General features: G+C 33.2%; 1 protein-coding gene across 6 annotated transcripts in view; it reads left to right on the top strand.

Moving 5' to 3' along the window:
* Window positions 1-16,916, top strand: part of pald1a (phosphatase domain containing paladin 1a) — an 80,854-nt gene that overhangs the window by 20,525 nt on the left and 43,413 nt on the right. For all 6 annotated transcript variants that reach the window (XM_048171684.1, XM_048171680.1, XM_048171682.1 and 3 more), the window contains 9 exons: window positions 347-526; window positions 712-876; window positions 2,556-2,716; window positions 2,816-2,891; window positions 6,207-6,364; window positions 10,897-10,993; window positions 11,105-11,209; window positions 13,354-13,449; window positions 13,523-13,657. In XM_048171684.1, the coding sequence (XP_048027641.1) occupies window positions 347-526; window positions 712-876; window positions 2,556-2,716; window positions 2,816-2,891; window positions 6,207-6,364; window positions 10,897-10,993; window positions 11,105-11,209; window positions 13,354-13,449; window positions 13,523-13,657 (1,173 nt within the window). The remainder of the gene's footprint in view (window positions 1-346; window positions 527-711; window positions 877-2,555; window positions 2,717-2,815; window positions 2,892-6,206; window positions 6,365-10,896; window positions 10,994-11,104; window positions 11,210-13,353; window positions 13,450-13,522; window positions 13,658-16,916) is intronic.

Genomic DNA, 16,916 nt, shown 5'->3' with positions numbered 1-16,916 from the left:
TTATTGTAGTGCTTCAACTTAATTATTTCAGTTAGTTTTAATGTTTGTTAATTTTTTTTTTTTATCTAATATTTATTTATATTATTTTTGCTTTAATTTGATCTTATTTTGGATTAAATGCAAAGTAAGTCACTTTGGATAAAAGCATTTGCCAAATGCATAGAGGTGAATTAATGAAGTTATTTTACTGCATTAATTAATCAACATTCATGAACGTTGCAATTGAAATAAATGAGTTCGGTCCTCTGAGCAGAATCTAATCTTGTAATTAAGAGCTCAAACCAGCGTCCGAGCAGCTTTTGTTAAAGTGCGGGAGAGCCGGATGATCATCCCGTGTTCTTCTCAGGGCTCCTACTTCATGGTGCAGGACGTGTTCAGTAAAGCGGACGTTCTCAGCACCGCCGGCTCGTACGGAGCGCCCAACTTCAGACAGAGCAGAGGCGGATTCCCGCTGTACGGCATGGGTCAGCCCAGCCTGAGTGGCTTCAAACAGGTCCTGCAGAGACTCCAGGGTCAGGGTCATCAGGTCAGTGTAAATAATCCTGTTTGTCGAGTGATTTGTTAGAGATTAAATCTGTTGATTCGCTCGATTGTTGTGCTGATTAAACTGACGCTTTAAATGAAGCTGTTAAATGAGTTTAAACAGCAAAAGTGTTTTTTATTTGTCCTGCGATCGCAGTGGAGATTGACATCGTCTGTCTCGTTTGAAAGGAGGTGATTTTCTTCTGTTTGCGCGAGGAGCCCGTGGTGTTCCTGCGTCTGGAGGGCGACTTCCTTCCCTACACGCCCCGGAGGAAGGAGAACCTTCACGAGAACCTGCACGATCTGGGACGAGAGCTCTCCTCCGAGATCCTGGAGCTCACCATCAGGAAAGAGGTCGGGAGACTGATCATGTGATCGGTCTAACGGAGAGAAGTGAATGGGTCAAACGTGTCTGGATCTGTTTTTATTCTGAAAAAATAAAAATGGAATGAATAAGAAAAATTCCTTTAGAACAGTTCTGAGATCATTTTAAAGAAGATGATGATGAGGATTATTATGAAAGCAGTGAATTATACTATTTAGCAATAAGTAAAAGAATAGTAAAGTTTTCTCATTTCAGGATTAATTATAATTATATTAATTATAATAATTATTATTAAAGCAATGAATTATACAATTTAATACCACTACTACTAATAATAATAGTTATTATTATTATTATTATTATTATTATTATTATTATTATTTAAATGTTTTTTTAATCTCATGATTAATTTTATTATTATTATTATTAAAGCAGTGAATTATAATATTTAGTAATAAGAAAAAGTATAGTAACATTTTCTGATTTCAGGATTAATTATAATTATATTAATTAATTATAATAATTATTATTAAAGCAATAAATTATACAATTTAATACCACCACTACTGCTAATAATAGTAATAATAATAATTATTTTTTTTATTATTATTATTATTATTATTATGAAAACAGTGAATTATACTATTTTGCAATAAGTAAAAATAGTAAAGTTTTCTCATTTCAGGATTAATTGACTAATTATAATTATTATTATTAAATCAATGCATTATACAATTTAATACCACCACTTAGTAATAAAAGTAATAATAATAATAATAATAATAATAATTATTATTATTATTATTATTATTATTATTATTTTATCTCAGAATTAATTTTATTATAATTATTATTATTAAAGCAGTGAATTATAATATTTAGTAATAAGAAAAATTATATTAACATGCTTTCTGATTTTATGATTAATTATAATTATATTAATTATTTATAATAATTATTATTAAAGCAATGAATTATATGATTTAATACCACTACTACTACTACTACTAATTATTATTATTATTATTATTATTATTTAAATGTTTTTTTTAAATCTCAGGATTAATTGTATTATTTTTATTATTATTATTAAAGCAGTGAATTATAATATTTAGTAATAAGAAAAACTATATTAACATGCTTTCTGATTTCATGATTAATTATAATTATATTAATTATTATAAAGGCAATGAATTTTACAATTTAATACTACTACTAATAATTAATATTGTTTTAATTTTTTTAATCTCAGGATTAATTACATGTGTTGTTGTTGTTGTTGTTGTTATTACTATTTAATAAAAATAAGAATAGTAAAAATGTTTTCTGAAATCAGTTTAAATTTCAATTAGATTTTTTTTTTATTACTACTATTATTAAAGCAGTTAATTATAATATTTAATTGACAACAATGACAACAATATTATTTTTTGTTAAAATTAATATTAAATATTTAATGCAAATGGAAGTCAAATCAAGTGGTGAAACCAACATCCAAGAACTTTTTTTTTTAATTTTTTTATTAGATATAAAAAACATAACAGGACATTTTTAGTCATTAAATCAAAACCAATTTTAAATGCTCTTATTAAACACATGAAACAAGCATGAGTAGAACAATGACATTTCTAATAACTGCACATTTGTAAAAGTTTTCTCCGTCATTTTAATTTCTGCACCTCCTAAAACATTCATCTTGCTCTTTCAGCTTCACGACTTCGCCAAACTGAATGACAACGTGTTCTACGTCTACAACGACATCGAGCATTTCAAAGGAGAGCCGCAGAAGATCTGCATCTGCTGTGAAGAAGACATTCACGTGACGGAGGAGGTGTACAAGAGACCGCGCTTCACCATGCCCTCGTACAGGTGCGCGCGCACACACACACACACACACACACACACACACACACACACACTTCACATGTGTAGCAGCAGTGGTGATGTATTGATCCTGTGTTTGTTCAGGTATTACCGTCTGCCTCTGCCGATGGAGGGCGCGCCTCTGGAGGACGAGTTTGATGCGTTCGTCAGCGTTCTCCGGGTGAGAGATGCTCCTGAAACCACCAACATCAACTCCAGATTTAGCTCTGATCTTTCTAATAGTTGAGATATCATCTAAATCAGTGACAGGTCAGCTGATGTCAGTCAATTATACAAATTAATAATATTAGTAAAAATGTTTTCTAAAATCAGGATTAATTATAATTATTATTAATGCAGTTAATTATACCATTTAATAATAATGATAGTAATAATTTAAATGTTTTCTGTCATCCGGATTAATTATAATTAATTATATTAAATTATTTATTATTATTATTATTATTATTATTATTATTTTATTATAGCCGTGAATTATACTGTTTCATAATAGTAATAATAATAAAAACATTTAATAAAAAATGTAAATGTTTTCTAATCTCAGGATTAACTATATTATATTAATTAATTATATTAATTATTATTAAAGCAGTGAAATTATGCTATTTAATAATTATGGTACTAATAATAATAATAATAATAATAATAATAATAATAATAATAAATTTTCTGATCTTAAGATAAATTATAATTATAATTAATTATAATAATTATTATAACAGTGATGTATACTATTTAATAATAATAACAACAATAATAATAGTAAAAAATGTAAATAAAAAATCTGATCTCAGAATTAATTATAATTATATTCATTATAATATCATCAAATCAATTATGCTATTTAATAATAATAAAAATAATAATAATAATGATATAATAATAATAATAATAATAATAATAATAATAATAATAATAATAATAATAATAATAATATAATTAATCCTGAGATCAATTTTTGAAATTAAGTATTAATATTATTATCATTATTAAATAGTATGTTTCACTGCTTTAATAATTATTATAATTAATTATATTTATTATTTCTATAATTTCTCATTATAAAACCTCAGGATTAATTGTAATTAATTATATTAAATTTTCTTTCTTTCTCAATGTTATTTTCAAAGCTATGAATTATACTATTTAATAATAATAATAATAATAATAATAATAAAAATAATAGTAAAAATCTATATTTTTATATATAGTTTTTATTATTATTAAGGCAGTGAATTATACTATTTGATAATAATAGTAAAAAACTGTTTTCTGATCTCAAGATGAATTATAATTATATTAATTGATTATAATAATTATTAAAGCATTGAAACATATTTGATAATGATATTAATACTAATTAAAAAAATTCTGATCTCAGGAGTAATGATAATTAATTATATTAATTTATTATTATTATACTATACTATACTATTCTATTTAATAATAATAATAATAATAATAATAATAATAATAGTAAAAACTGTATAAAAGAAATCAGATCTCAGGATCAATTATAATTATATTAATTAAAAAAATGATCAAAGCAGACAATTATGCTATTTAATAATAATCATAATCATAATTTTCTTAATATTCATATTAAATATTAACGGCAAAATCTTCGTGTACGTTCTCCGGGTAAGAGATTCCCCTGAAACGACCAACATGAACTCCATGAACTATATTTAGCTCTGACCTTTCTAATAACTGAGATATCATCTAAATCAATGTATTGGTCAGCTGATGTCATGTGAAACACAGGAAGGGTCTGTCTGTTTTTCGCCAGAATTGTTTTCTTGTGATGCGGTCGGTTCAGTTCACGCCAATGTGATTAAAGCTCCTGAAAATGTTTGACATCTTCCGAGACTGTGGAATCTAAACACGTCAGACGCTGTAAAGTGCGTCTGCGCTCTAATATATAACGTGTTTAGATGGGACATGAGTTCATGGAATATTCTGGAGTCTGTAGATCATCAGGCGAACATTGTTCTTGTGTTCCCTGCACTTTTTGGTGGTTTTAAAACAAACAGCATTCACAAAAATCATGTTGAATATTTAAAAACAGAAATTGTGCATTAGCCGAACAGATCCGTTTATCAACCCATAATCACCAATAGTACCAGTTTTTTTGACCATGCTGATATATCAGTGAGTTTTACCATGGTAAATAGTTGCGAGCGTGTCTGTTGTGGTGTTTTTGTCTGGTTAGAGCTCAGTTTGTGTGTTTGCACCAGTCATGTGTCTGATGAATGAGACTTCCTTCATCTTGTGTCTTGTGTTTCCTGTTTCTCTGGTTTAAGAAGACAGAAGCTGAAGCCACAAATTTGTCGAGTTGAAAGATTAGAAAGTAAAATGGCCACATGAAACCACAGGTTGAGTACTTTTACAAAGGTTTTCCTGCTTAAATGTTGATTATTTTCCTCATTTTTGCAGCTCCTCTCTTCCCAGTCTGTCAGTAACGCTCTGTTTAGTTCCTGTCTCTATGAAGCCCCTCCTTCTGTAAAGCACAATGTGCCCTGATTGGTCGGCTGGAGTAGTGTGTTGTGATTGGTGTTTGGGAAATGTCCCGCCCCTTATCATTACTGCCAGTTTCAACACACTAGTTTAGTTTGCATATTATGGGGCGTGAATTATTTAAATGAGGAATATTGTGACATGTTCGTTCAATAGAGGCTGTCTGTTCTGATGGATTTGATTGTTCATCTAAACTCCCGCTCCTCATGAACATGTCCGCTCGCTATTTAAAGCGTCCTGTCAAACCTCAGGGCTCAAGCTGTTATTTTAGCCCTGCCAATAGAATGATACACAGGAAGCAGCTTTATAAAAGAAAGAGAGGCCACTTCCTGTCTCGCTCCAAGGCTGTTTGTTCTCCAGGGCTGCCAACGCGTCTCATGCAGCGATCCGAACTCCATAGTTACTCCTTACTCTATACTATATAATTTAATATACTTAAAGGGGACCTATAATGCCTCTTTCACAAGATGTAATACAAGTCCCCAGAATGTGTCTGTGAAGTTTCAGCTCAAAATCATTTATTATAGCTTGTCAAATTTGCCCCTATTTGGGTGTGAGCAAAAACACGCCATTTTTGTGTGTGTCCCTTTAAATGCAAATGAGCTGCTGCTCCCGCCCCCTTTCCAGAAGAGGGCGGAGCTTTAACAGCTCAACAACAACAAAGCTGGAGAATCTCATGCAGCCAAAATGGCGATTTTGTTCAGCCTTACATTGTTCAAACTGGAGACGACACTGATTGAGAGAATTAGGAAGAAGTTACAACTTTTAGACGTTTCTGAATGGTTAGTGGATAAATTTATGTAGTTGCTGTGGAGTTGATTCAACTCATCCACTAGCATGTGCCGTCATGTTAATCTATGCGTAATAGATTGTTACAGTTTTCATCATGTAATTGGACTACATTTGTGAGTAATCTACCCAGTAGTGCTCACAGTCTCTCTCTCTCTCTCTCTGTCAGGAGAATCCGTCTCTGTCTTTGAGTCGTGACGCATCTCAGCCGCTTCCAGCCCTGTTGTTCAGCTGTCAGGTGGGCGTCGGCCGCACGAATCTGGGTTTGATCCTGGGATCACTGGTGATGATGCACCTGACACGGGCGACACAGGAGCCAGCAGCACCGTAAGACCCTGAACACGCTCACATTATACTGATTATACACTGTCCTTCAATAGTTTGCGGTCGGTATGATTTTTTTAATGTTTTTTGAAAGAAGTCCCTTCTGCTTACCAGCAATTCACAATTGCATGTTAGAAATTCAGAACTGCAAGATATAAACTCAAAATTCTGAGAAAAAAAGTCTTTAAGACATAATTGCGAGATGTAAAGTCTGAATTGTGAGATATAAAGTCCGAATTACATGATGTAAAATCCGAATTGCAAGATGTAAAGTCCGAATTACATGATGAGATGTAAAATCCGAATTACATGATGTAAAATCCGAATTGCGAGATATAAATATAAAGTAAATCAGAATTGCGAGATGTAAAGTCTGAATTATATGATGTAAAGTCAGAATTGCGAGATGTAAAATCCGAATTACATGATGTAAATTCAGAATTGCGAGATATAAAGTCCGAATTACATGATGTAAAGTCCGAATTGCGAGATGTAAAGTCCGAATTACATGATGTAAAGTCAGAATTGCGAGATGTAAAGTCCGAATTACATGATGTAAAGTCCGAATTGCGAGATGTAAAGTCCGAATTACATGATGTAAAGTCCGAATTGCGAGATATAAAGTCTGAATTACATGATGTAAAGTCCGAATTGCGAGATGTAAAGTCCGAATTACATGATGTAAAGTCCGAATTGCGAGATATAAAGTCAGAATTGCGAGATGTAAAGTCCGAATTACATGATGTAAAGTCCGAATTGCGAGATATAAAGTCCGAATTACATGATGTAAAGTCCGAATTGCGAGATATAAAGTCTGAATTACATGATGTAAAGTCCGAATTGCGAGATGTAAAGTCCGAATTACATGATGTAAAGTCCGAATTGCGAGATATAAAGTCAGAATTGCGAGATGTAAAGTCCGAATTATATGATGTAAAGTCCGAATTGCGAGATGTAAAGTCCGAATTACATGATGTAAAGTCAGAATTGCGAGATATAAAGTCAGAATTGCGAGATGTAAAGTCCGAATTACATGATGTAAAGTCAGAATTGCGAGATATAAAGTCCGAATTACATGATGTAAAGTCCGAATTGCGAGATATAAAGTCTGAATTACATGATGTAAAGTCCGAATTGCGAGATGTAAAGTCCGAATTACATGATGTAAAGTCCGAATTGCGAGATATAAAGTCAGAATTGCGAGATGTAAAGTCCGAATTGCGAGATATAAAGTCTGAATTACATGATGTAAAGTCCGAATTGCGAGATGTAAAGTCCGAATTACATGATGTAAAGTCCGAATTGCGAGATATAAAGTCCGAATTACATGATGTAAAGTCCGAATTGCGAGATGTAAAGTCCGAATTACATGATGTAAATTCAGAATTGCGAGATGTAAAGTCTGAATTACATGATGTAAAATCAGAATTGCGAGTTATAAAGTCCGAATTATATGATGTAAAGTCCGAATTGCGAATATAAACTCAAAATTCGAGACATAATAAAGTAAAGTCTGAATTACATGATGTAAAATCCGAATTGCGAGTTATAAAGTCCGAATTATATGATGTAAAGTCCGAATTGCGAGATATAAAGTCCGAATTACATGATAAATCGAATTGCGAGATATAAAGTCCGAATTACATGATGTAAAGAATTGCGAGATATAAAGTCCGAATTACATGATGTAAAGTCCGAATTGCAAGATGTAAAGTCCGAATTAATGATGTCCGAATTGCGAATTCAGATGCGAGATATAAAGTCCGAATTACATGATGTAAAGTCGATGATATAAATCAGTGATGTAAATCCGAATTGCGAGATGTAAAGTCCGAATTACATGCGAGATATAAAGTCCGAATTACATGATGTAAATCCGAGATTGCGATATAAAGTCTGAATTACATGATGTAAAGTCCGTCGAGATGTAAAGTCCGAATTTGCGAGATGTAAAGTCCGAATGTAAAGTATTGCGATGATGTAAAGTCGAATTACATGAATAAATGAATTGCGAAAGTCCGATGTAAAGTCAGATTGCGATTAAAGAGATGTAAAGTCTGAATTGCATGATGTAAAGTCCGAATTGCGAGATGTAAAGTCCGAATTACATGATGTAAAGTCAGAATTGCGAGATATAAAGTCAGAATTGCGAGATGTAAAGTCCGAATTACATGATGTAAAGTCCGAATTGCGAGATATAAAGTCCGAATTACATGATGTAAAGTCCGAATTGCGAGATCAAAATAAAACATAATCCGGCCCGCTATATTATTATTATTATTATATTATTATTCTCTAGTACGCGTCACAACGCGGCCGCGCCGGCTTCTCCTTCTTTCCAATGCGCTTTCGCTCCCGTGGCGTCTGTCGTTGCTATGAACCATGAGCCGCGCTCTCAACCGCGTCGCTTCTGTTATGAGCGCGCTTGCCTAAATCACAGTAAAAGACTCGACTTTAAGTCACGAGCGTCGTTTTAAATCACCGAAACGCGTCCGATGCTACCATGTCAAGAAACAGAAGAGTGTACAAATGTATTCAAGGGTTGTATTTGTTCTGTACAGTGTTGTTCAGTGCAAGATTTTAATTTTATTTAAGCTAGCATGAAGTAAAGGAAAACAGCCTACTTCCACTAAATGTTAAAAACTAATAACAATGAGAGATTTTTATTTTTTGGCAAAATAAAGTTGATATATATAGCTTCAGTTTTTTGTTTATTTCTGACCCCTCCATGGCATCTATGAGTGTTGCTGGTTTTGTTCCTAAATTACTATTTTTTTTTTATTCCATGCACCTTGTTGGATGTGAGAAGTTGCACCAGACTATTGCAATTAATAGTATTATATTAGTAGTATTATATTAGTATATTAGTAGTATTACATCAATTACATTAGTAGTATTACATCAATTACATCATAGTATTAGCCTATATAATTATATTACTCTGTAACAATGAGAGAGACACTGCTGTTTACATTTAGTAGGCCTATGATAAATAAAATATTTATAGTATAGGTATAAAAATATATGCCGAATTAATTATTTTCTAGGGTTCAAAATTTATACAGATTTGACATTTTCCCCTCATACTTCTGTCAGAATGGGTACGAAGTTGGCATTGAATTTCATTTAAAATGGTATTAAAAAGGTCTTAAAAGCCTTGAATTTCATTTGGAGGATCCTGGGGGTACCCTGATAAAGTCAGAATTGCGTGATGTAAAGTCCGAATTACATGATATAAAGTCAGAATTGCGAGACGTAAAGTCAGAATTGCGTGATATAAAGTCCGAATTACATGATATAAAGTCTGAATTGCGTGATATAAAGTCGAATTGCGTGATATAAAGTCAGAATTGCGAGATGTGAAGTCTGAATTGCGTGACGTAAAGTCAGAATTGCGTGATGTAAAGTCCGAATTACATGATATAAAGTCAGAATTGCGAGATGTGAAGTCCGAATTGCGTGACGTAAAGTCAGAATTGCGTGATGTAAAGTCCGAATTGCGTGATATAAAGTCCGAATTGCGAGATATAAAGTCTGAATTGCGTGATATAAAGTCTGAATTGCGTGATATAAAGTCGAATTGCGTGATATAAAGTCAGAATTGCGAGATGTGAAGTCCGAATTGCGTGACGTAAAGTCCGAATTGCGTGATGTAAAGTCCGAATTACATGATATAAAGTCAGAATTGCGAGATGTGAAGTCCGAATTGCGTGACGTAAAGTCCGAATTGCGTGATGTAAAGTCCGAATTACATGATATAAAGTCAGAATTGCGAGATGTGAAGTCCGAATTGCGTGATGTAAAGTCAGAATTGCATGATATAAAGTCGAATTGCGTGATATAAAGTCTGAATTGCGTGATATAAAGTCGAATTGCGTGATATAAAGTCAGAATTGCGAGATGTGAAGTCCGAATTGCGTGACGTAAAGTCAGAATTGCGTGATGTAAAGTCCGAATTACATGATATAAAGTCAGAATTGCGAGATGTGAAGTCCGAATTGCGTGACGTAAAGTCAGAATTGCGTGATGTAAAGTCCGAATTACATGATATAAAGTCAGAATTGCGAGATGTGAAGTCCGAATTGCGTGATGTAAAGTCAGAATTGCATGATATAAAGTCGAATTGCGTGATATAAAGTCTGAATTACATGATGTAAAGTCCGAATTGCGTGATATAAAGTCGAATTGCGTGACGTAAAGTCAGAATTGCATGATATAAAGTCAGAATTTATATTAAAACTTGGCCTTCCAAGAGATAACAAAATCTTTAAGTCTGATGAACTTTTGAGGAGTAGGAAATAAACCATTTTAATATTAGAAAAGTAAAGTAAAGTTATTTTGACCTACCGTGGAATGTTTTTTTCAGGATTCTTTTGATGAATAGAAAGTTCATTTGAACTAGAATCTTTTGTAACATTTTGAATCTTTACGGTCACTTTTGATCAATTAAAGCATTCTTTTGCATGCTCATGAATGTTTAATGAAATGTGTGTTTGCTGCTGAAATGTTTAATGTGAAAGATGTCACGTTCATAGAGCTGAAGGGGATGTGACGGACAAACCCAAAATGCAGTTCCAGGTTATTCAGACCCTCATCAGTAAGCTGCCTAAAGGTCAAGAGGTCATGGAAGAGGTTTGTATTTAGTCTCATGTTCAATCTAGTGTTCATTAAGTCATAAATAGCATCATGCTATATATGTATTAATCTCGGATGAGCCGCTGACCGCATCCTGCTGTGTTTCAGGTGAACCGCGCCATAGATCTGTGCTCTGAGATGCACGACATTCGAGAGGCCATTTATGAGAACAAACAAAAGCTGGAGGGAATCGGTGAGGACTATCAGATCCAGGTGAGAATCTGTGTCATATTTTTCATTGTCCACCTTCTCTAGAATTAAAGAAGCTTTTTTTTTGCTGCCGTATCTTTACCTACCTGTCAAAAGTTTGGAAAAATTGTAAAACTGTTGTAAATCAGCATTCTCCCCCAAAAGTGATTGGGCAGACCAAACCGTAAGTCGTAGAGACTTGAAACTTTCAGGGCTCACATCATCTACAATGTCACCAAGGCTCGCCCCGATCGGCCTGACGGGGGCGCTACAGTGGTCAAAAGTATGAAATGGCTCATAACTCCTGAATCGTTAGGCGTAGACTCAAGTGTCTTATATTCGTTGGAATCCTTGGCTCAAGATGGACAAAATGCATACTAGTTCTAGGTTTTTGGCCCAATTGGAACCAAACCAATGCAGTGAGATTCTCCAGAGTTTAAATTTTGATTCATGCTCTCTAAGGGCCATCAAAACGTTGGAAATGGGTGGAGCCATTTTTACTAAAATGGCTATAGCTCATGAACGGAATGAGATATTTTCACCAAATTTGGCACACCTATGTAAGAGCTCATTCTGTGGTCGCATGACAAAGGAGGCGGCAACTGTCCACTTGGTGGTGCTATAACAGGAAAAAAACATGAAAATGGCTAATATCTACTTCACTGTTAGTCCGATCGACTTGAAAATTGGCATGCAGTGTCTTTGTCCAAGGTGTCATGATTGTGTATGAGGACATTGACGCATCTCAAAAAACATGTCTGCCATCGGCCAATGAATTTTGAGCAGCTATCAGACAAGGTTAACGGAAGACGATCGGAACGAAACTCGCTGGGCCTGTTTGACTCACGGCCCTAGAGGCCTGTGAGAAATTAGAAAGAAATCAGCCACCTTCGCAATTTTCAGATGTGCTTTCAAAAAAGCATTTTTTTTACGCACACACCCACGACATTCGTACCACATGGTAGAACTCCTTATTCTGAGCAACTTTGCCTCTAGGACCGCTGCTGTCCATCGAATCATTCTTTAAATATTCGTGATTATGTAAAAAAACTACTTTTGCGAACTAGTCCTAGGTTTTTCGCTTAATCAGAACCAAACCAGTGCAATACAATTCTATGGACTCTTTAGGTCAGAAATTATCAAAAAAAAGTTGAACTTCACCCTTTATTTGAACTTAGTTGAACTTCACCCTATAAATCCAAAACAAAAACTCGAAACTTTACGAAAATAGATGAAAAAAAAAAAGCATGACAACTTTTATGGAGATTGGACCATAGGTGGCGCTATAACTGTTAAAAAGCTTTATAAACCATATATTTATTATGGTAAACTGCCTGTATTGGCTGTAAATGGTTACATGCTTGCTTAATAAAACATAATACCTTTTTACGCTTGTGCTTAAAAGCCTTAAAGCGCTTGAACCTCGATAACTGCTGCTCGCAACTACATTCAGAAATTTTTCTTGTGCAGCAAATCAGCATATTAGAATGATTTCTGAAGGATCATGTGACACTGAAGACTGGAGTAATGATGCTGAAAATACAGCTTTGATCACAGGAATAAATTACAGAGTACTCTATATTTACATAGAAAATAGCAATTTTATATCGTAATAATATTTCATATTTTTACTGTATTTTTGATCAAATAAAGTTTCTTTCAGAAACATTAATAACATCCAAACTAATGTAAATGCCTCTGTGCATGTGAAATCAATTGAGGCTGGGCAGGACATTTTGAGTTCTGAAAATTAAAGTACGTTTCATAGTGCAATAAACTGTTTTATCAGAAAACGATCCAGGAAAAAGAGATTCCTCATTATATGAGCCCTGAATCTGTGCTGGCAGTAATTCATTACTCTGTCAGGCTTCATTACACAGACTGGATGGATGAGTGTGTGTGTGTGTGTGTGTGTGTGTGTGTGTGTGTGTGTGTGTGGCGTCTTAACAAAGACTCTTTATCCTGCAAACGTATCAACTGAGCTGATTCTGTCCGTCTCCAGTGATTTCTTCCTCTCTGGACAAACTGAAATCTGTTTTCCTGAACTTAGTTATTCTGTTTCCTGTGTAAAGATCACTTGTGTGCCGAACCAGCTGGAAACACAAACCCAGAGCAAATTTACGGCCTACAGCTGAACAGATAGTCTATTTTCTGCTGTGTGTTTTTAGGGAAGCAGCACTAAAGACTACTTCCTCCATCGAACTCTACAGAGTCTAGAGAGATATTTCTACCTGATCATCTTTAACGCTTACCTACATGAACAGGTACAGTATGTTTTCAAATGAGTGTTTATTAATTTGTCAGTCATATATATGATGTTTCTCTTCTCTGTTATAGTATCCGCTAGCGTTCGCGTGTAGCTTCAGCCAATGGCTGTGCTCTCACGCCTGGATGTACCGCCTCCTTTCCTGCATGAACCAATCAGAGCTCAGAGCACCAGCTGACCTGCTCACAAAAGGAGCTCGAGTTCTGGTGAGAAACCTCATCATTATCCATCAATTTGTCTGATTAAATCACTGCATATTATATATTTGTGCATTTAAAACATAGTCATAGTGAAAAATTAGGACTGAATAACCACTTTTGATCTGTTCCTCACACATTGTATGACATCTTAAGATCTGAATGTGTGGATTACACATTACTTCCATTCTCTTGGGTGACGTTCTCCTTTAAAATGCTGATGACTTCAGAAAGTTGAGATTCACTGGTATTTTATCTGTCCTTTTGTTCTGATAGTGTTTCAATATAGTGTTTCTCCATTGAGATTAATGTGGGTTTGCTCTGCATGGAAATGACCTTCTCACTTCGCAACAGTTACTAAGGAAAGTGTGACTTGTCAACAGATGAATTGTGAAATTGTGACTCTGTGGCTGTTCCTTTCTAAGCAATGGCCTTGAATCCTTCTTTAGCGCCGAATTGAGGAACATGATCAAACGTCTTACACAAACATGGATCAAAACAGACCTTGAAACATACAAAATATCTTTGAGGTTCATTTTAATGGAGTGCTTGATGCATATGAAGTGATTTTTAATGTCAGATTTAGGTAGATTATTATTTTTAAATCAAAGATGCTTTAAAAACCTTTTTAGTTTTTTTTTTTTTTCTTTTCATATTTTGCTACATTTTCTTTACATTTTGCCATGAAAATTGCCATTGTAGCTGGTCTGGTGTTAAATTACAAGCAAACAAATCAGATCAAATTAGTGTTTCTTTGCTACACACTGTTGTCTGGAGGTGCTTAACTTTCAGAGCATGTTGTGTGTTCACATCAGCGTCTTTATCCATCAGCACTTCGAAATTTCTTGGATTAAATTGTCACTATATTATACAATAGACACAAAAATTGTATTAAGCAAATTCATCCTTTGATTAGAAGACTTAGCACCAGAGAAAACGGAATGTTTCTATTAATGAGTTACATTCCAAATTTTAGATGTTACATACACAATGTTACAAAGTTTCAAATGAACAGAGCTTCACAGAGAACACTGATCCTGTAAAGATACAAAGTTTCAGGAGGTCAAAGTTAAGATTTGATCTGATTATTTTGAGGTTAGTGATTTTTTTTTTTCCTACTGATTGAGATGTTTTTGAATACTCTATAAAATCCTTATTAACTTTAATAATGTTTCTTTAAATTACTTTAGTAACTATAGAAGCTTGTTTCTGCCACTGAATAAAAAATAGTTATTATTATGACTTTTTATCTCACATTTCTGATTTTTTTTTAGTGTTATATTGTGAGTTATAAAGTCAGAATTGAGTTATAAAGTCAGAATTGCGAGTTATAAAGTCAAAATTGCGAGATATAGTCAGAATTGCGAGATATAAAGTCAGAATTGCGAGTTATAAAGTCAGAATTGAGTTATAAAGTCAGAATTGCGAGTTATAAAGTCAGAATTGCGAGTTATAAAGTCAGAATTGAGTTATAAAGTCAGAATTGCGAGTTATAAAGTCAAAATTGTGAGATATAGTCAGAATTGCGAGATATAAAGTCAGAATTGCGAGTTATAAAGTCAAAATTGCGAGATATAGTCAGAATTGCGAGATATAAAGTCAGAATTGCGAGTTATAAAGTCAGAATTGAGTTATAAAGTCAGAATTGAGTTATAAAGTCAGAATTGCGAGTTATAAAGTCAGAATTGCGAGTTATAAAGTCAAAATTGCGAGATATAAAGTCAGAATTGAGTTATAAAGTCAGAATTTCTCACAATTGTAAGTTTATATCACAAAATTCTGACATTATTTCTTGCAATTGTGAGTTTATATCTCACAATTCTGAGGGAAAAAATTGTATTAAGCAAATTCATCCTTTGATTAGAAGACTTAGCACCAGAGAAAACGGAATGTTTCTATTAATGAGTTACATTCCAAATTTTAGATGTTACATACACAATGTTACAAAGTTTCAAATGAACAGAACTTCACAGAGAACACTGATCCTGTAAAGATACAAAGTTTCAGGAGGTCAAAGTTAAGATTTGATCTGATTATTTTGAGGTTAGTGATTTTTTTCCTACTGATTGAGATGTTTTTGAATACTCTATAAAAATCCTTATTAACTTTAATAATGTTTCTTTAAATTACTTTGGTAACTATGGAAGCTTGTTTCCCCCACTGAATAAAAAACAGTTATAATTATGACTTTTTATCTCACATTTCTGATTTTTTTTTGAGTGTTATATTGTGAGTTGTAAAGTCAGAATTGAGTTATAAAGTCAGAATTGCGAGTTATAAAGTCAGAATTGCGAGATATAAAGTCAGAATTCATTTATAAAGTCAGAATTGCGATTTATAAAGTCAAAATTGCGAGATATAAAGTCAGAATTGTGAGATATAAAGTCAGAATTGTGAGATATAAAGTCAGAATTGCGAGTTATAAAGTCAGAATTGCGAGATATAAAGTCAGAATTGTGAGATATAAAGTCAGAATTGCGAGTTATAAAGTCAGAATTGCGAGATATAAAGTCAGAATTCATTTATAAAGTCAGAATTGCGATTTATAAAGTCAAAATTGCGAGATATAAAGTCAGAGTTGCGAGATATAAAGTCAGAATTGCGAGATATAAAGTCAGAATTGCGAGTTATAAAGTCAGAATTGCGAGTTATAAAGTCAGAATTGCGAGTTATAAAGTCAGAATTGCGAGATATAAAGTCAAAATTGCGAGTTATAAAGTCAAAATTGCGAGATATAAAGTCAGAATTGCGAGTTATAAAGTCAGAATTGCGAGATATAAAGTCAAAATTGCGAGATATAAAGTCAGAATTGCGAGATATAAAGTCAGAATTGCGAGTTATAAAGTCAAAATTGCGAGATATAAAGTCAGAATTGCGAGTTATAAAGTCAGAATTGAGTTATAAAGTCAGAATTTCTCGCAATTGTAAGTTTATATCACAAAATTCTGACATTATTTCTTGCAATTGTGAGTTTATATCTCGCAATTCTGAGGGAAAAAATTGTATTAAGCAAATTCATCCTTTGATTAGAAAACGGAATGTTTCTATTAATGAGTTACATTCCAAATTTTAGATGTTACATACACAATGTTACAAAGTTTCAAATGAACAGAACTTCACAGAGAACACTGATCCTGTAAAGATACAAAGTTTCAGGAGGTCAAAGTTAAGATTTGATCTGATTATTTTGAGGTTAGTGATTTTTTTTTTCCTACTGATTGAGATGTTTTTGAATACTCTATAAAATCCTTATTAACTTTAATAATGT

This window comes from Megalobrama amblycephala, linkage group LG20, assembly GCF_018812025.1.
Source record: "Megalobrama amblycephala isolate DHTTF-2021 linkage group LG20, ASM1881202v1, whole genome shotgun sequence".
NCBI lineage: Eukaryota > Metazoa > Chordata > Actinopteri > Cypriniformes > Xenocyprididae > Megalobrama > Megalobrama amblycephala.
The sequence above is the reverse complement of the archived record's forward strand: the minus strand, read 5'-3'. Positions and strand labels throughout refer to the sequence as shown.